This window comes from Galleria mellonella, unplaced genomic scaffold, assembly GCF_026898425.1.
Source record: "Galleria mellonella isolate WM207_F2 unplaced genomic scaffold, CSIRO_AGI_GalMel_v1 utg266, whole genome shotgun sequence".
NCBI classification, from domain to species: domain Eukaryota; kingdom Metazoa; phylum Arthropoda; class Insecta; order Lepidoptera; family Pyralidae; genus Galleria; species Galleria mellonella.
In genome coordinates this window covers 1,112,735-1,135,035 of record NW_026442061.1, presented here as the reverse complement: position 1 = coordinate 1,135,035, position 22,301 = coordinate 1,112,735, and the positions used below count along the sequence as shown (strand labels likewise).

Below are 22,301 nucleotides of genomic sequence, written 5' to 3'. Positions count from 1 at the left end.
CGGACGGATGGATGGATGGATGTTTATTCCTCTTTTACGCAAAGTCTACTTTACGGATTTGTAAATTTGAAAAATAACTTACACGGGCAGGTTGTTAGTTGTCCTAAGTTTTTTTTAATATAATAGACTGCTAACTCCACCTGCGCTAATGGTATACGCTGGCGGGGTACCAGTGACGGATGATAGATATCCCATAGATAGTTAGATAGTTAGCCCATCCTGATGAGTATACCTGGAATTCAACACGATTGTTTCCAGGGGGGACCACGTCGAGATCGACCTGACAGGGTATATTGCTAGTAATGGTCCGCATTACTAACTATCCTCTCGGGGGGGAAAGGGATTGTTAGTAATGGAGAATAGAAGAAAGTAATGGAAACTGAGAATCCCATTGCTAGCAATATACCCAACCAGGTCGACCTCCTCGCGGTTCTCCCTGGAAACTATCATGGTTAATTCCTGACGAATTCATCATCATGGGCTATGGGGAAAATAATTTTCATTAATTATAAATACAGATAAACATATTAAGACTTCAAAATTCGCCTGTATTTATATTTTATTTTTATTTATTATGATATCTTCTTTAAAACCGTAAAATTGATTTTCTTAATTCAAAATGGCTAATTTTAGTGGGAATCATCTTAATTTATAGATCCCATATTCAAGTATCTTTGGTCTTTCCAAACTCAATGATAAAGGGGGAAAGGGATTGTTAGTGATAGAGACTGAGAACCCCATTGCTAGCAATATACCCAACCAGGTCGACCTCCTCGCGATTCTCCCTGGAAACTATCATGGTCAATTCCTGATAAATTCATCATGATGGGCTAACTGACCTGTTTTCATTCTCATCTATCACCCTTCACTGGTGCTCCGCCAGCCTATCCTATTATCGCAGGCGAGGTTACCATACCATTTTCATCCATCAAGAAAAAACTATCGTCTCCCCCCCCCCTGTATCCTAACTTAGCACATAGAATACTTTATATACTCTTTCAAGCGAGTGAAGCCGCAGAATATATTTAGTAAACAAATAGCCTTAGTCTTCAAAAAGGACAAGGCATGAGGCACCATAATGTCATAGCGTAGTCTGTGGTATACTACTCTATTCATGTACCATTAAGTCATAAGCGACTGTTACTTGTTCCGGTCAGGTAGGGCGTGAGCTTGTTTGCCTTTATTAGTGCTAATACTATAAATATAAAAGTTTGTAAAAATGTTTGCATGTTTGTTACTAAATCAAAGGTGAACAGATTTAAAATAAATTTAGTGCACATATAGGTTATATACTAACTTCACACTCAGGAAACTTTATATACTTTTGCATGTGGAAAAACCCGTGGAAAATAGTTAGTACTTTAATAATAAAGTTAACTTACTAAATATCCAATAATGAATTAATGTTGGAATTAAAAAAGCATTATGGAATCAAAGCATCGCATCTAGAGATGGGCAATCCACCTGGGTGGGTTTAAAGTCTGGTGGGTAAAAACCGGGTGTTTTGGGTTTATTGGGTTTAAACCCCATAAACACCCAAATTTTTGGGTGTTTATGATTTTGTACTTCATCATCGTCATCTCAGCCGCAAGACGTCCACTATACTGGACATAGACAATATTATTATGCAGCCTACAGAATAAAAAACTTTTAATTTGATTTTGAGTTTATTAAGAAAGAGATGAAAGTAAAATGTAAAACTACAGTCAATCGCTGTCAGATTCAGAGTTATTACAAGCGATGAATTGTATAGGTTCGATAGGCTCTATTTCGTCTAAACTGTTATGTTCATTTACTTGCTCAATGAAAGCTTCTAAGGTATTTTCTTCATTAAACTGAATGTCCTCGCATTCAGCTTTATGTTTAAGATTCCAGTTATAACAAATGAATGAAATTTTTTCAGTTCTTTCAGTTGTAAGTCGATTTCTTTTGTTATTATGTATGTAGCCTTGGATACTAAAGGAACGCTCAGTGGCTGCCGAAGTACAGGGAGCTGATAGAATACGAATCGCTACTTTGCTTAACTCAGTGGAACCACAAATACCTTTCCACCATATTAGGGGCTCAATGCTATCTAATGAGCTCCATACAAATCCTCTGGCCCAAAAGTTTTCTTTAGCTTTATAACACGCCAAATCTGCCATTACATTTGACAAACTTAAGTGTTGGCTTAAATTGTAGATAAACTCCATACCCTTAAGTTCTTCCTCTTGAGTAAGTTCGACTCCTAGAGTCCTGGGGTCTAGAATATATGCTGCAAAATGTATTGGCCTCATTGCCATATTGCATCTTGAAGATACTGATGTTAGAATCTGCTGTTTGCTTTCTTCGCTCAATGTCGAAATCTCATTTAATGCAAAACGTATCTTAGCTTGTACATCTCTAAATGTAATGTATGTGCGATGCAAACGATTCTGGTCGCTCTCTAAGTAAAATATGCTTTCAGTGACTGGTTCCAAAATACTTATACATTCCCCTGTCTTCGTCCAGAAATCATCACTTAGAATTAAATCTTTAATATCTCTTGAAATTACCACATCTTCTCTAACTGTTAATATTTGCAAAGCTATCTTATTTGCTTTCAAACTTTTTAACGAAGTAACATGACTTCCCCATCTTGTAGCACAAGGCAATTTTAGTGTTTGTGTAGAATCTTCACCCTGCCTTGATTTTATCAACAAGGAACTTAATCGTTGACTCCTTTTAACAGTTTTTATTATATTTATGGCTTGCATAATAAACACAGTTACTTCTTGTATCTTTACAATATCTTGGCACAACAAGTTAAGGATATGTGCACAGCAACCGAGAGGAACAACATGTGGATATTTGAGTTTTGTTAATTCGAATGCCTTTTGTATATTTCTAGCGTTATCGCCAATAAGTACAAGAAACTTATTTGCTCCATACACTTTCATTACTTTTTCAACTTCTTGGCTAAGGTATTCACTAGTGTGAGGATTACTTTCTGTATTCAAACTTTTAACGTATGCAGGTTGAGGTTTTGATATAAGAAAGTTTATTATTCCTTCATTTCTTAAATTAGACCAGCCATCGCACTGAAGGTGTAAGTAACTACAAGCATTTAGTTCCTCATTTAACTCAAAACGCATTTCTCTATATATTTTATCTAAGTATTTTGTCGCTAAAGCTTTACGTGAAGGTATTTTAAATTTTGGTTGCAATTTTTCGAAAAATTGTATCCATAAAGGATGTTGCACCATCGATAATGGCGTCCTTGTTACAAATATAGCTCTCGCTAATTCTGTTTTTATATGATCATCGGTGTCTTGAAACTCAGCATTTATTGTAGTGTTAGCAGACGACGAGGGGCTTATAAAAGAATCATTTGTCTCTATCTCTGACAGTCCAGACATTTTGGTTTTGGACGAGCTATCTTTTATAAGTTTCATAGAGTCTTTTAATGTTTCTGGAGATTTTGGACAAGTGATAAGATGTTGAAGCATTTTGGCAGCATTACTGAATTTGTAGACCTTATTACAAAGCTTGCAAGAAACAGACTTGTTTGGTAAAGTACGGTAGTGCTCCCATATGCGTAAATCTTTAGGTCTCCCCATTGAACCTAAAAAAATGAACGATGATTAGTTGGTCTGACGAAAATTCAACAATAGAGTGCCTATTTTTTTACAATGATTATTTCTTGTTATTTACAATAAATTTATTAAAAAAATAATAAAATAAATACAAAAAACCTTTGTAAAATTACATCTCCTCGGAGGATTAAACGCAGACGCTAGTTTATTATCGTATTGTTCTGTATTTTTCTCAGCAACTTCTTTAATTCGATTAGGTACTTACGCATATTATGTTAAAAATAAATATCTAGTACACATCTTAGGCTATCCACCATTATTATCCAATGACGACTCTCAGCTAACTATGCACTATCATCCAAAATAAACGTGTATGGAAAATTTTATCCCAGTCGGTTGAGGATTGAGGATAATTGCATCAACATACGAACATACCTACATACTTTTATTTACATAACGCAAGCTAAATAAAAGCTTGTAATAATACATCTAATTTTAAGTTAAAATTGTTAAGTGATCATGATATAATTGTATCATTCAAAAATCCACTTACCTTTAATTATTTCTTGTTAAGTATAAATATTATTTCAAATCTGCTCCCTTAATATGCACTTTTTTACTGCTTTTCCTACCTAACACGTTACCAGGAAGTCACGTTACTAGAGTCAGAGTAATAGTGAACACGTTTGACAGTGATTGTCGTCGCCTCATATTCAGCGTCGACGAATAGGGGAATCCCCAGTCATAATGTATTGCATGCGTGGCGGTCTTACTTCAAATGCATAAACAAAGAGATAATTACAGAACTCGATACTAGATGGCGCTGTTTTTGTTTGAAGAAAGTTTGCGGGCTAAAATACATAGAATTTCATCAATGACTTCCACAAAGAACAACATTTCTGTTTTTTCTAAGTCCGTATCTCTTCCGTATATTTCATAAGATATAAGCTTGGGCTACATTGTTATGCAACGTGATTTTGTCGCTGTCTTGCTAGCAGGGTTGACAGATATACGATTTAAATCGTACTCATACTATTATTTGTCTATTTTTTAATGTACGATCGTAAAGATTATGATCGTAATTCGCACAAAAACATTCGACTTTTTGGTTACCTGGCAACATTTTTATTATGAAACGAACATGCTCACATCATCAGTCACATGCAACAATTTATTGGGGATTTCCCCTTCACATCTGGCAGTCCTGCTTGCTAGAATATAGGTAAGTCAGCCACAGTTACTGACGATCGATATTTAAAGGGTATTGTTTTTGTGCTAAATATTTCATAAAAACGTTATTTAATACTTTGTGGATTATTAATTTAGTTGATAATCACTGGAAGTAAAATGGATGCTAATTTGAGAGATCAAGATCTTCGTATAAAACAGTTAATAAAAGAAAATCTACGTAAGTACTCTTTTTATACCTAGGTAGGTAAGGTATAATAAACACAAAAGGTACTTAGATCGCGTGTGTTCGAAGCATTTATTCTAATAAATTTAATTTAAAATTGTAGAAAGAAAAAAATGTCTGCCAAGCCGTAGCCGAAGCCGATATCCAAATATATTTGGCGATAGTGAGACCCAGTGTCCAGATGATTTACCCAGCGTCGTCGCAACAAAGAAAAAAAACGAGGATAAAGTAAAAGAAAATTTACTGAAAGAAGAAACAAACTGTTCTAAATGCTTAATTTATGGAGAAGAGGATAAAAGAAATGAGTATTTCGGACTGTTAGTGGCTCAAGAATTTAAATATATACGGCCATGTGTGCGAACGAGGTGTTATGAAGAAATTTTAAAGTATCTACGGGAAGCAAAAGGCCAACATGTTGATCAACTGCAACATGAAAACACTGAAAATTAATTACTTTCATTTTATTATATATAGATTTTTAAAATTTCCTGAAATATTATTAGTTAACGTTTTATTTAATATTGTAGAATTGATCAATACAATTTATAAAAATAATTTATTGGTATTACTTACATATTTTCAAAAAAATACGTAAAAACCTATTTTTTTGGGTGATTATGGGAGTTTATGGGTGTTTATTGGGTTTTTACCAAAGCACCGGGTTTAAACCCGGTGCTTTGCCCATCTGTAATCGCATCAAAAACCCTTAGAATCGCAATTCATTAGCGACATAACACAATTATTAATACATAGGGAGTGGAGATGGAGCTAATTGTGGTGGATCCAAATAACAAATTAAAATTTGGGAAAGTAATTTGTACGAGAGTTGCTCTATCATTCCGTACAATTTGCATTGCAATGCTCTGAGATCAGGGTGTCTATGCTACTCTCTGCATATAGGACAACTTTTCTTTATTACAACATTATCATCATCATCATGATATCAGCCGTTAATTGTCCACTGCTGAACGTAGGCTTCCATTATGCCAATAGTTACCACGCTTGGCAAGCAAGTTGGCAACCGCAGTTAGGCTTTCACAAGGTTTTAAGAGGGACACTGCTGTTTATACCTCAACTAATAAGTTCCCTTAGTCGTCTCTTACGACACTCACGGGAAAGAAAGGCTTAGCACATCCTATGCCGGGACCACACAGTCATTTTTTATTATATATAATGAATTATGGCTTCGCTCCAGTGTTACATGTTTTATTTACATAAAATACAGCCCATATTACTGTCTGACAATGTAGCTTTCTACATGTGAAAAATATTTAAAATTGATTAAAAATTTTTTGAATTTATTCATTACAATCAAAAAAGTAAAAACTTTTGTCTTCATAATATTAATTTAAATACACATTTTAATGAATATGTAAAAATAATATTAATATATTTCTATAATTTATTTATTGGAAAAAACTTGATGATTGGACTGATGGTATTGCAGATATTTTCCTCGTTGCATATAAATTGTAAAAATTGTAAATTGTACTTTATGCAACTGTATCTTTCTTGAATAAAAATATTATTATTTATTTACTTAACTATGATCTGATTATAATCTTTACTAAACCTTATTTTTAATGTCTGACTCCACTATTCTGTATGCAAATATGAGATTCAATAAGATTCTATCAACTCTTTGTCTATATCCTTTGTGTCTGTTTCTGTGGTATTGTAGTTCTTAAATTGATGAACCGATTTTAATGCGGTTTTTATTTCAAATGCTGAATTGTTGTCAGTCGTCAACATATTCAACCGTCGGAATAAAAACCCAGCTTATTTGGCTTATTTGATGATTAAGATGAAAACGCGATCACCCTCAAAAGATAGTAGCATATAGGATAATTTTTAGCTAGGTTCTAATGAGAAACAAAAATTTTTATTTATAGTTTGTATTAAAATAAAATACATCTTATTTTATATTTGCTTTTGTGGTCAATTACCACGTCAACCCATCGGGACCTTTTGTGCTTTTCTCTGTCTTATACTACTATATTATACATTTCTAAGAAATCTACAGTTTCCTGACTTCGGATAAGCCGTTCTCAGTAGACTCATATGCATATTTGCCAACAAATCACAGTTGAACATCAGGTTTTCCATAGATTCCGATTCCTCACTGCACATTCTGTACAGTATATGCAAAGGTAGACACGTCATAATTATGATGTAAGTGTTAAGTTACATACAGTAGATAAGGAGATAATCCTAAGTAGAGACACTGCTCGTGGTCACCACAAGCGTGTCGGGTAGCGCGGTGCGGAGCGGCGGCGGCGTCGGGCGAGCCACTCTTCAAACTTGGCATGTTGAAATAATTCGCTCCCCGCCGGAATGATTTACCTAATAAAAATTATGCTGATCCATTTACAACTTTTATCATTTCCACTGCGCCCCCGCAATTCATGCCGCATGCCTGCCTCTTGTTTACTCATTTTATCTAAGTATATTTGAATTGTATTTTAAAATTAGGATTGTTTTTACTTTAAGATTAGTCTAGTGACCTCTTTTGTAATCATTGTTCGATTTTAATAGATCATAAGGCAAAAAACAATTTTCCAAGTTCGTAATTTACACTACATAGAATTTACAATCAGAAAGAATGTATCACAAGTATTAGTTTTGGAGTAAATTTAAGTTCAAAGATCACACACACATTGGGATGGCATCGTGCTTATTCACATAACATGTCGATATCGAGACAGAGCAGAACGGAAGCAAACAAATCTACAAACGGCACACAGCGAGCTGCGAGCGCGACGTCAAAGGCACGAGCGATTCCTTACAAATTGCATTTACGCGTCCCGCGGGCTCGCCCTTATCGAGTTTGTTCTCAAAGAGCCGCCATTTTTAAAACTTCCAACGACTCAGGTAGATCGGTTCAGGCAACGGCCAATTGTGGTTCCGCTTTGTTCTTTACCTCCTTTATAGGGTTGACGAAGTTAGCGAGTTTCGGCGCACGAATAATTTGTGTTCCCGGTCCGCAGCCGCGCGATGCGATTACGCGAGTTTCCGCGGAATCCGATCCGACAGTTTCCAGAATCGAATACTAGCGGACCGCTCCACCGAATCGAGTTCCGAGCGAGAACTTTGTTACGATTACACGTAATACTGTCAGCGACTTGCGAGTTGCGACATCAAAGGGTATGCGATTTGATTTAGGAATCCCTCAACAAACGTTGCAAATCGAATCAGTTATTTAGATACCAAATTGCAACGCATGTAAATAGAGTGAATTAAAACTCCAAATCGAAATAACGCACTGAGCGTGCCCGCTGAAATGAGCTCATTTCTATTCGGCGCGCAAATGAATTCGTAACTCAGTGAAACTCATAAAATCATCCGCGAAACACAGTTTTATTAAACGAAAACAGAGCTAACGCGGTCCGCGCATAAGTTAACATAACATTCCGTTGCTTGTTAAAAGATAAATTAGAGCATTCGCTTCGGACGTGAAATGTATTCGCGGATCCAATCCCGCGCTCCCCGAGGCGCGCTCCCTAATTGCTTAAGAGAAAAATCCAAATGAGAAATGAAAAGGGATTCTCTTTTCAGAGGAGAAATTATATAATTGAATATCTTCCTCGTAAGTATTATGAGGTATAAAATATGATAATTTGGTTTTTGCTTACGGTGAGCGAGGCGGACTGGATCTCCGTTCCCCGCACCCCGCGGCCTGCGCCCTCACTCCAACGCTCCTTGTTATTTTGAACTTTTACTAGAGCTACGGCCACTACAGACAGATTGTTTGCTCACGTCGTACTGTGAACAAAATTTTTATTTTAATATATTCTCATTAACAAAGTTATTTATTTCGCATGCAAATTGGTTAAATAAATAAATAAAATTATTTTATACTAGCTTTTATCCGCGACTTCGCATGACTTAAATATGTTCACTGATTAAAGTAGTAGATAAAAAGTAGCTTCCTTCTCCATCCCATATAGTATCTGAATATCAAAATTTCATAGTGATTACTTAAGCTGTTAAGGCGTCAACAATTATAATTTTACATTTATAATATTTTATAAATGTGATAGTGAGTTTGTTTGTTTATTTGTTTTATATTTATTTATTGTTTCCTTATCATTACTAATATGTAAGAATAAGGATTTTTAGATCAAATATTGATTCGTAACCAAAATCGTAATCGTATTTATTTGTAGGTACACATCTATTTCCACTTGGTCTTCTAATATTGGTTAAGGGGCTTCTTAGCGAACTGCGAGTATTTTATTCTCTTACTTCTCCAATTTTTGTTTAGCGTTAACGAAATTTTGCGAGAGCATTATTTTGTTGCTCATATGTTCGTGGACCACTTTGAGCATTGTTACTGTAGTGTCCTTTTAGTACAAATATACTTGTTACAGCTCTTGTTCAGTATTCCTTGTCATTTTAGTTTAATCTATTATTTTATTTATTATTATTTTTATTTGTTTGTTTTTATTTAAGACCAATATTATTAAGTATATGAAATTTAAAAAATGTCAGCTTTTATTTTATAAATATCGGACTAAAACTAGAATGGAATCAACCTGGGAGAAAACCTTATAAATTACAAATGTTAACGAAGATACTGCGTAAACAAAAAAAAAACAACTATCTCATTATTTTGTAAAGTTGATTGATGATTTAATGGTTTCCTATTACAGGTTTATATAGACAGAAAATGGTTTGGGACAAGTATTACCCGGACTGGTACTCGTTAGAGGATTGTTAGCAATCAGGGTATTTGTCTGTAACGTCGTTAGGGGACGACGTCGCGTCGATCGTGACTTGACTGTTTAATACTGTTTAAGTCAACTGTTTGTGGCTCGTCTGTGGAGTACCACGTTGTTCTTTGTGATCTCTGTAAATAGATCAATATGGATTATTGACACTTTAAGCAGAACTTAATGAAAATACAAAGAAACGAATACATCGAATCAACCAAATGATAGTTTACTGATGACCAACAGTAGTATAAATAAAAAATTGACTAATTGACTGAATATTTGGATTTGTTACTAATATGAAATTAGTATGATAATATCAATAAAAATTTACTTACTTGTACTGCACTACAGGATTACGTTGGCGGTACCATTGAGAGACGATATTTGATGTTGAAATCACGAAGAAGTTCTGTTGTCACATCTAGATGTATTCATCAGGAATTAACCACAATGATTCTCAAGGCGGACCACGTGAAGGTCGACCAGACAGGGTAGCAAATTGATATCAATAAGGTTGTTACACTCTATAACTAACAATTGTTTCACTGTTGTTATTTGTAGTTAGTTTTATTATTCATCTTCTATGTTTTGAGTTATAATTTAACGATCTTTACCGCAAACGATTGAAAAGAAAGCTTTCTGAGTGGAAACCCAGTACAGCCAAATGCAACATAAGACATTCTCTTTTATTATCCATTATTTTTTTTATTGTTAGGGAGGCAAATGACTGGACTGTCCACCTAATGAAAAGTGGCTACCATCGCCAATAAACACCTGCAATACGAGAGGAGTTGCTTTTTTCTTGATTTTTGAACACAGATCTCCCCCATAGATTACCATAAAGAACGGTCCGACTCACCTTTTTTTTTTATACAACTTAGAATGGCAAACAAGCTGACGGCCCACCTGATGGAAAGTGGTAAACGTCGCCTAGAGACATGAGCAGTACCATGGACATAACAGAGTATACTGTTTCGCCCATGATACCCCCCATGCGTTGCCATTCCTGAGGACTCAGATGTTATTCCTCTGTACCTTGTAAATTGACGCCATATTCCACCCTTCAAACCGAAAAACAGCTATGCAAACACAACTGCTTCATAGTAGAAACATGAATGAGTCAGAAGTACCCAAGCAATCGACTTTTGTACAAAGTCTTCCTCTGGTAGACCTGCATCCACTGACTTATTTACATAACTCCTCATGTCCACAATAGACTTAAAAGGCACAGGAGCTATTCTTATTGTTGTCGATAGGGGAGGATTGTTTGTTCCATTGGACAAGTTAAGAGTTGAATCCAATCCAGTCCAGGCGAACGTGATAAGGAAAAAATAATGTTTTGCTAATTTAGCGAAACATGCTCAGACGCAATGCTCACACTAATACAAATAAATGGTTACTAAGAATAATTTTCACTTTTATGTTTTCCCTCTTAATAAAATAAAAAAAATACTATATTATTACGTAATTGTGTACTGAACTATGTTGTTTTATTTGAGATTTTGAAGAAGTATGTAATTGGTAGATCACACAGGGTTTCGTCAGTAAACAGTAGGTCTTGAATCTAATTAAATCGGCCGCCCCTGGAATAGACCATAGACTTAGTATAACGTACTAATATACTTCATAATCTAAAGAACGGATAGTCGAAATTGCTTTAAATATTAGTATCAATATCATAAGACATTGAATCCTGTAATCACCCAAACTTTAACACAAACAGGGCGTGGCACGTACCCCGTAACTGTTATTATGGAACGTATAAATAATAGGCTCCGACGCCCCGTACCTACCGGAACAGGTACGTATCTGAAGGAACAATTTCACAGAATTTCACTCATGAATAATGTACGAAAGTCCGCCCAGTAAATGCGTTACGATTTTTCATAATAGCCCCTTTTTGATGTTTCACTACAGGCGCCCGTGTGAATTATTTGCCTTTTATATTATGTAGTTTAGTTCTATCCGTTCCGGAGAAGTGTCTTGGGATGTAACAATTTGTTTTGTATAACGTTATTTACATTATTCATGCTGTAAGTGGGCTGTTCGAAATCATTATATGAACGGTATAAATCATGTCGAAATATTTAGGTGTGCCTTTTGAGATATTTTATAATATTTACGATGCTGATAGTGGGATACTTGGTCATAAAGTTAATTAAATGGGCGATTCCATCACTATTAAACGCAGGGTAAAACAGTACTTGTATTTTCAGAGTCAGCATAGAAATCTGTTTTTTTATGAATAACGACAGACTAAAGACTATAGGTAAACCCGAGAACTAATTAACTAAACAAGGCATTAAAAACAGTAAGGACTGGACAGTGGTAAAAATTGAAAAAGGATTTACGGGCGATTATTATTCTATTATTTTGCCGTACTTTGCCGTATGGTCTCGGCATCAGCAAAGGGCCACCCCTTTCATGTCGTTAGAAACAACGATAGCAGCAAAGTTGCTGTTAAAACATCGCAAAAACTGCGGTTGCCAACCCGCCTGCCAAGCATGGCAACTCCTAATAAAACCCTTGTTTATGGGGGAGGCCGATGTTCAGTAGTGAACAATATTGATTGATATGATGATGATGATTAATTTATGGAAGTGATAGTAATCACGCCTGCGCTCTTGTCTCGATATCAAAAAGAATCATAGATGAGGATGAAGTCAGGTCAATTGACCCATTGTGATAAAATTAAAAGTTTTTTTTTTTACAACTTAGAATGGCAAATAAGCTGACGGTCCACCTGATGGAAAGTGGTAACCGCCGCCTATAGACATGAGCAGTACTATGGACATAACAGAGTATACTGTTTCGCCCATGATACCCCCCATGCATTGCCATTCCTGAAGACTCAGGTGTTATTCCTCTGTACCCAGTAAATTCACGCCATATCCCACCCTTCAAACCGAAACACAGCCATGCAAACACGACTGCTTCACGGTTGAAACAGGAATGGGACAGAGGTACACAAGCAATCGACTTTTGTACAAAGTCTCCCTCTAGTAAGTTAAGAACTAAGCAATAATTACGATGGTTTTCAGGAAAAAATAGGGGTTTTTTATGGGTGATAATGCAATGGTAATCTTGCCTGCGCTATCAGTATACACTGACGGGGTGTCATTGAGAGATGATAGGGTTATGAACATAAATGCAGGTCAGTTAGTCCATCGTGACGAATTTTATAAGAAATAAATAGATGTAATCCAGGGGAAACCTTGATGACAATAGGACTGTTGGATTCCTATTACTAACAATCCCTTTACCTAAATAATAGGAGAAATTTAGTTCGTTACTGTACTCCTATTTAACAACTAGATAGAGCATCTAGATTTTTATTACTTAATTCCAAGTTAGAAAATACCTATTTGTCATGGTTAAATTATCATTATTTAATTCACATCCTTTTAAGCATTAAAAGATCATAACAAACTCATGAAAATTAATTATCTAGAACAATTAAACATGGTAATAACCCCCATATCACAAACAGCTAAGAAGTTAAGAACAATGACGAGTGGAGTTCCGCAGGCATATAAAATGACGCTTAATTCAACGAAACCCTTTCCTAAGTCGCGCTCTAATTAATACAATTTAAGCGCGTAATTAGAGGACACGTGTGAGGCATACTAGGGCTGTGGTGACTCTTATCGATATTTATTTAATATAATTGATTTAATAATTACACTGTACAGGTACTCTGTGCCTTAAAACGTAATGTGAGTGACAGGTCACTGTAAAATATTAAAAAAATAATACAAATATAAATTACAGATTTAACAAAACGTTTTCATCAATAACGATTATTAAATAGATAACAACTTCTAAGTTTTACTCAATTCGGCTCTTTTATTGTTAAAACTGATAAATTGTCACCATGCTACAAACCGCAAAGTATAATTCAATTTTCTTATTTGGTAGATATATAAACAAAGTGACACATCTGATGTTGCAAGCGTCGCTGGTATTTTATACATGTTGTAATATATAGATATATAAGTCATTATATATACTTGATTCATGATCGTTTCCACAAAAAATACCTGCTGCGAACCACAACAACCTTTTCTGTTTTTTTTTTTTTACGTTTTACATCATGTATTTTGAGCACACTAATGACGCGTTCGGGTTTCCTACGATTACTAAATAAATAAATTAATATTCTATAGATCTGCTAAAACTTAAAGTTTCAGAAATCAAACTTGTTTTAAATCACAATTAAATTAAATGATGTAAAACCTAAGCGAGTTATACAAATATCAAATTTTGCTCGAATTGAGCACCGAAAAAACATAACGCTCACGAATCATTAACCCATATAGACTCAGTTCAACATATTTTTTACATACACGTCAGTCATTATGAAAAGCAACTGTATCTACTCGCATTATCGCAATAATAGAATAGGTCAATGTAATATTAAAATTATCGATGTATCCACTCGTCCCACCCCTGTCTCACTTGACAATTACACGAATTGCCGCGCTCCCGTTCGCTCGCGTTTTTTTTTGTCCCATCCCGTCTCTATGGTGCATTAATTTATGCCTTTTTTACGCAATAACATTTAATTGGTCTTTATTTATCGCTTTTAATTTTTCTAATTTGATAACCCGCGCGGTGTTTTATTAAAATTTATGAGGTGCGGTGACGGGCGCGGGAGAATATTGTCTCAATTTATACGCGTAATTTGAACAAATGTGATTCGATTATTGGTATGAGAACATTATGTTTGGAAGATGAATATAAATGTTTGGCAGTTGAAAAGTGGGGCACTAGCTTTATTTACAAACATGTGATTTTTGTAATTGAATATTAACACTTAATGGACGGGTCGAATCTGTTCTGTCTTTCCTAGTTTCCGGGAATATTTAAGAGGAATTAAATAAACGTTAATGTATGGATTTAAAGCATTGTAACTACAATAAAACTTTATTAGATCAATTATTACAATATTTATTAAAGCGTTTAGTATTTTTAAGGATGTGATATCCTTCAAAACATTCGTTTTTATGAAGTAGAAAAACCGTGTATCTACGGGGCCCGTTCGTCAAGCGTTAATATGTGTAATCCTAGTATTTTAAATTGTTTATACATATTTAATACTATTTTTAAGTGACTTCAAAAAATATAACGTTCTCAAATTGCTTATATTTTTTATGCGTATTATATGCGATAATTTTGACAAATCTGAACCGATTTTGATGAGTCTTTTACCAATCATCATCTTCATCTATCATACCTCACTGATAAAACAATTAGCATAAACCAAATGATACATGCAGGGTTACCATATCATTTAATCTTAGATTATATAGATAGAGCATTGAGCCTCAAAAACTGGTTAACTTTTTGTCAGCTAATTATAAAATTAGCTGACTAATTTTTTTTCTATATTTTATATGCATAAAATGTATCTTGATATATTATTTAATAAATAAAATGAGTGTTTACGTATTAAAAAGATTAAGAAATTATTATATAAAATAAATATAGAAGTTATAAAGGAATCACTCATAACTATTCATCACGCAAAATTATATGAAAAAGTTGACACGTTTTTCTCGAATCATTTATATGGGGACATTCTATCTATATAATTTAAGCATTTAATGTATTAAAAACGTATTAGATATATTATCTTAGATTAAATATCACCTCTACCTTCATTGACGAATTCGGTCTAATCCGGTGTGTTTCTAAATACGAAAATAATATAAAAAATGGCGTTTGAAAATTTTGAGAAAGGAGACAATCTGTGATGATGACACACTTATAACTTTTTTTCAAATGACCGTCATCTTGTTCGCCAAAAATAAAAAGGAATAAAAAAGCAATCACAATTGCATCACCCAATCCCGTCCAAAATCACAAATTTCACCCATTGTATTGAGAAAACCTCTTATCAAAGCTTATAACGTAGCTAGTAAGGATTTTTAACCCACAATAAGCAGTTTAAAGTCCGCCGGGAGACGCGGGTACATTAGCGGGCGCGGATTTGCGCAAATGTTATTATTTCCTTCGGCAGGATTACTCCAGATTTATTTCTCTCAACCCCCACAGGTTTGCATTGTCTTATTGATTTTAACGTGACCGTTCTATAAATTGAATTTCGAATTATCATTTAATTTTAACAATTGAAGAATTTAAAAATAAAATCCATAGATTAAGAACAGTATATAAGTATGTAACTATTTTTATAATAATGATTTTAGATTCTAAATTTGAATTTATAAATATTACTAATCTGAAACTATTTAGCACTATCGAGGCGATGAACGCTAGTAATAAAGATTCAAAGTTTCCTTCATTAATCTATAATCAATTTAGACAAGAAATATTCAGGATAATCTAGGATACCTTCACAATTTAACTAAAGTTATTTTTAGTTACAAGTAATTAAATGAACTGTTAATTTATATGTAGTTTCAACTTTAATATTACAATCAAAGCTGTTTACTTTGATTGTTATATTACAAAAAAAAATTTTGATGTCTATAAAAAACGAAATCTACATTTCATTATTTTATTAATTTATTAAATTAATTTATTTATTTTATTTTATATTATTTATTTTATATTTTATTTAAATTAATTTATTACAATTATGATTACCTAAGAAAACCTATTCACAATTTCCTGTACGAATCTTTCATAAAGTAAACTTACTTTTTATAACTACTGTTTGATTGTAAGATTTGGTTTCAGTTATAATTAATTAATTCCTGTCGATAAAGTTTTGTATTTCTGGCAGCATATGTATGTTAAATAAACGTTATAAATATTTAAATATCGAATGCTAATAATAAAAGATGTTTTGGCGGGAAATTATTTAGATCGCTTTAGGCCCGCGTCCTAAAAAAAATTTTATATGAAGTTTATGCAAGCGACAGAGAACAGAGACATGTCATTAATACAATAAATATTTATTTATTTCTTTGTGTCAATACATCGTAGTTACATAGATCCATTTTCCAGTTTCGTTAGTATTAAAGCAGTGCCAACTCTAAAATAACATAATGTTATTTGAACTGTAGATCGCTCTTTTTTTTTAATTAGTACTACAAATCAAAGTCTGTCATTCGTACTTTCATCTTCGTTGGCTTCCTAATCTTTCAAGTAAGTACATAACATATTTAGCCCATTCTAAAACGTCAAGCAAATAGAGCGAAACTATTTTATTCACGCGGAGGTCGCAAACGCATTACCCGATTAGGTACAGTCGGCGCGGCTCCATGTAACCCCACGGTCGCCGCGTAATTCCGCAAATGGGTGTAACCTGAAACGGCGGGGTTTAAAATTGAAATTTATATGCGCGCATTATGTATGAGCGGCGGGATTATGGGCGACTCAAAGAAAATGGTCGCGGCTCCACCCGGGAGACTTGAGTTCACTGCGATAGTTGTGATGCCGCTGAAATGCTTCAATTTTAAAAGTGGATATGTTTAAGAGCTTAAAAAAATATTTTCAGTCGGCGAAAATTTTGTTTATCTAATTGGTTTATATTTAATTTTGGACTGTATTCTTAGATTTTCGTTGTGTGGTTCCTTTATAAGCTAAGGGTCTCTTATAAACCCTATATTGTGTACTCTAATTATCATAATATATATTTTTTTAAATATTTTTTTAATTCAACTCACTCATAATCGTATTTTCTTTAAGATATTGCTTACAACTTGGGTTACATGTTTGTTTTTATTATTTACTTCATTTTCTCGCACTGTATAATTATGTTAAAGTAAATGCTGTGAATACCTATAATAGGCATGTGCATTAATATTGTATTATATTTAATGTTTGTTATACCTATATGTTATAATGCAATATGCTGTTGGTGTTCCTTAAATGAATGAATAAATGAATAAATCTTAAATTGAGAACCAGAAATTAGATTTTATGGTACTTATTAATTATGGCAATTATGAGTACCTATTAATTTCCAACCAATTTGAAAGAATGTTTGTTGATCGCGATATATTTGCCAATTCTGAACAGATTTTAATAATTCTTTTTGCAATTGATCCTACATGTATCTTTTTTTATTTTTTTTCACTTTGCTTTTGTATCTTTTGCTGTTTGTGTGCTGTAAGTGATGCAAATAAATTATCTATCTATCTACATTCGTATTGGTCTTATATTAATTGAATTAAGATAACCTTAAATTCTTATCTATTTGTCTACACAAATATTTCTACGATTTATGATAAAATAATGTCTCGTACATTATTTCAAAATCTTTTCAACAGTTATATTGCGATTATGGATTTATTTATTTATTATTTCTTCACCACATTACAAAAATGTTTAGTGAAATCAGAATGATATACCTGAAGGAGGTAAAGCCCTATGTCCATGGTACAAAAGGCTCACTCGATACTGTATGTTTAATTTTCACATCACATTCTCTCTTTATGAACTTTAAGAAAAATAGAAATGTAATTACGCTGTGAAAAGTATTGATTTTTTATAACACTTAGGTGACGAATAAGTATACGGCCCACTTGATGGTAAGCGGTTACCGCCTTTTTTAACCCCCCCCCCCCGTTGTAGTTCTTATAAAACCTCCACAGGAAGCTGATTCCATAACCTGAAAGTTCGTGAGAGGAAACATCTCTGAAACTGCGCTGTACACGATCATCTAGGTTTTAAGGCAGTGAATCTCAACCACTGTGTCGCGGCACTTTTGTGTGCCGCCAAATTTTAAAAGTGTGCCGCCAAATTTTGCAAATATTTTAAATTTTTGTCATATATTTAATTTTTGTTGTAGGTAAATATTTTTATCTATTTACCCACAAAAATTTGACCTATTAAATACAGCATCTATTAACATTGTAAATAATTTAAATAGAAATATAACACATATGGGTAATGTATTGAGGTAAATTGTACTCATAATGTAGAAATTGGAGCAAATAATGCTCACTATAAGGTTGGTCTAGCTCCCTAAAATATGGTTGGGCACAATGATGGCTGGCCTATCCGTAATATTTGTGAACGAGTGCTGTTGTGCTGTTGTTGAGACTAGTCTTCTCATGTTTAATTGTATATATATATATATATATATATATATATATATATATAATAAATATATAATTAATAAATAAATATATAAATAGAATTCAATGTTAATTATAGTCACAGTATACAAATGTAAAATTATCTTGTACATATATAAATTAAAAGATGACAATATTTCAAACTCAGCAGCATAATCATAAAACATGACGACATAAAACAGCTTGTAAACAAGTTTATTTCAATACAGCTTATTTCAATATCTAACATTGGTTTAATAATCATGAACCAACTTCCTTTTCTTTAAAAAAATAACAAATTCGACATAGGAGTATTCAATGTTCTGCTATAATATAATAAGAATAAGGAAGCATATTGTCCTCTAATTTGAACAGCCCTCCGCTATTGACCGGTGCGTTCTCGCGCAAAAGAATCAATAAAAACTTTCAGTAGCCTAAATTAATATAAAAAATATAATATAAAATAGCCGTAGACTTTAAAAAAGGTGGGCGTCGCTCGGCGGCACCTAATTTCGTGAGAGGGAGAGACGATTACGGCTATTAAATATGCATTAACGAATTTTTCTCCTTAAAAGCTGAAAAAAATGGCGTAAAGAGAAAATTGGCAATTAGGCCCACCCCCTCCCCTCCCCGTGTGCCTACCTTTCAGTCGAAATTAAATTTGCTCCTTAAAGATATACACAAAGTGGGTGTTAGGACGTTTTAATATTTTCCTTTTGCGAATAACGCTGTAAATTACCTAATTTAAATGTATACCGGTTTGTGTGGTTACTGTACTTTGAAACGCGGTAACTGAATTTTTAAACATAATATATGTTTATCAAAATATATATTTAATAGTAATGTATGTACTTACTCTTAATAATTATGTGTGAAACTATGACGAGTCTTTTAAAGTCTTTATTCAACATTTTATCAGTAGTGTTGAATTATTCAATATTTTTTAGAATTTAAAATTTCAATTAAAGAAATATGTTGAATGTCGATTACTAAAATTATAAACTACAATAATAAATGCTTAAATTTATTTCGAATGTATGCCATGTCTTCAAAAGACGTCTTTGAAAGACCATCATTCATATTATGATGATGATTTATAGGTACCTACATAAAATTATTTAAACATAATTATCACTTAACTCAATTTAATTTAAAAGAATTATTTGTAAATGTATAAGTTTGTAAAGATATTTGTTGCTCAAACATACTCAAAAGGCTGTACGCATATAAATGTAATTTGGTACAGGGACAGTTTCCTAACTTGACACATAGCTTATATTATAACTATATACACATATTACTTTATATACTGACTTTATATGAAGCCACGGGAAATAGCTATTTAATAAATAGTTTTGAAGAATACTAAAATATTGTATTTTATGTGGGCTAGAGCACAGCGAGTTACCAAGTTACGACGCGTGGTAGTGGCGTATCTCGCCGTTATTGGATTGTGCGATGCCTTTGATATTCAGTATCATGAAATGCCTGACACGTACCCATGAATAAATGATCAAAATATAGTTGTGCCCTAACCGAATACACACTTGGCACTCACAAATGAAAATTAATTATGCATAATGATAAATTGACACTAATTACGTGATACGCGGGCGGCGCGCGACGTTCGAATACGTACATAGGTATCAGATACTGATGTTCTGTATATTGGCACATTTCTATTTTGTTTTGCTTATTTCCCTAAAAAAGCAATGGAAAAATACTTGTAATCTAGTAAATAAAATATATTAATTTTATATACTGAATACTCAGAAGTACCTTCTATTCTGATCTATTGTGGTTGATAGATTTAACATAGTTTTATTGGTAGTTTATTTTTTCTGCTTTTTTTTTGAGATGTATCATAAAATATCTCTATACAGAAACATAGCAAATATTACCAATAATAAATATTACTAATAGTATTAATATATTAATTATGAAGGAAATGGGCGTTACAAATGAAACCCACTCACCGAATAAAATGTAAGTCAGCCATTTTTTAAAAGTTTGTCCAGTTTCTCTTTATTCACACCCGGTTACTGAATTTTTTAAAAGATCAACTATGTATGTACTATGTGACGAACGAGTTTTATTTAAAAATTGAAAATCAGCCATAAAAATTTCCAGTTATACGATGCAGTCATATTTTCAATCCAAATGAAATATAAATATGTATACCTGAATGTTTTATCTGACGAATAAATTTTACGTTTAAATGGATAATAATTAAGCATAAAAAACAATATTTTAAATTCATACACTACTCAACCTTATCACTCAACAAAAAAAAATTATATTATTAGATACAATATGTGTTCTTTGCATTCTCTAGAGTCACTCCTAAGGATACTATTCTTAAATTCTTTTCAAATAAAAGTTATACATGTTAACAATAATACAGATTAATTTTTACATTCAAATTTGGGAGAATAGAGTGACCACCATATGCTATTGCAAAAGCAAATAGTCTAATCAGTGTTCGTAACCCAAACAGACTAGCCCCCACAAGCAGCACCCGTTCACGAGTATGACGGTTTCTATTACTACAAAAACAAACTACGATAGCGAAAAAGAGCAAAATGACAATTGTAAAAACAAAAAAGTATATAAATACAATAAAATCTAATATATAAAATTCTCGTGTCGCGGTGTTTGTTACCAAACTCCTCCGAAACGGCTTTATCGATTTTTATGAAATTTTGTGTGCATATCGGGTAGATCTGAGAATCGGTCAACATCTATTTTTCGTACCTCTCAATTGGTGACCCACCACTAAATATTTTTTTCTATTTTTTTGACAATTTATTTTATTTTATTATGATTTAGCATTGAAAAATACATACAAATTCAAATTTTCACGCTTTTACGATTAACACCTGTTGTTTAATTGCAATTTTTTATGCCGCAGTGGGGTTGCAAGATGACAATGGAATATAATAATTGTAGAACGATATATTTTCATGTATAGTTTTAGAAATAATGTATATGGTAAAACAACGTTTACCGAGTCAGCTAGTTAAATCTACAAAAACTAAGAAGTTTGCAACAAATCAATAAGTTCTATTATAAGAGACTATAGTTGTTATTTATACTGCAATCGATCCAAAACTATAATTAAGTATATTTATATACATACAAGATAGATAGACAGCGGTCCGGGTTCAAGTCCGTCGTAGGTACAGTGGTCCGGGGTGGTTGGAAGGGCACTGTGGCGATAATCAGTTAATTGCATGAATAATTGATAGCAGTCATTACGACCCACGCCTGTCCAATATAGTGAGGTACGTACAGTTGTGTGTCTGTTTATGCAGATTTGTAACTAAGATAAATTTAATAAGAAATTTAAAAAGACACCAGAGGGAGACTGTACAAAAGTCGATTACTTGGGTACCTTTGTCCCATTCGTGTTTCAACCGTGAAGCAGTTGTGTTTGCATGGCTGCGTTTCGGTTTGAAGGGTGGGATATGGCGTGAATTTACTAGGTACGGAGGAATAACACCTGAGTCCTTAGGAATGGCAACGCATGGGGGGTATCATGGGCGAAACAGTATACTCTGTTATGTCCATGATACTGCTCATGTCTATA

The 22,301-nt window shown here is 33.3% G+C and overlaps 2 protein-coding genes across 2 annotated transcripts in view; one reads left to right on the top strand and one right to left on the bottom strand.

Annotated features, from left to right (window-relative positions):
* LOC116412910 (dorsal root ganglia homeobox protein) overlaps positions 1–22,301 on the top strand; it is a 104,897-nt gene that overhangs the window by 74,576 nt on the left and 8,020 nt on the right. The window lies entirely within an intron of this gene.
* LOC128200766 (uncharacterized) lies at positions 1,448–5,650 on the bottom strand. Its single transcript, XM_052895217.1, has 2 exons — positions 4,108–5,650; positions 1,448–3,583 (listed from the first exon to the last, which is right to left on the bottom strand). The coding sequence occupies exon 2, from the start codon at positions 3,576–3,578 to the stop codon at positions 1,707–1,709; it is 1,872 nt and encodes a 623-aa protein (XP_052751177.1). The 5' UTR covers positions 3,579–3,583; positions 4,108–5,650; the 3' UTR covers positions 1,448–1,706.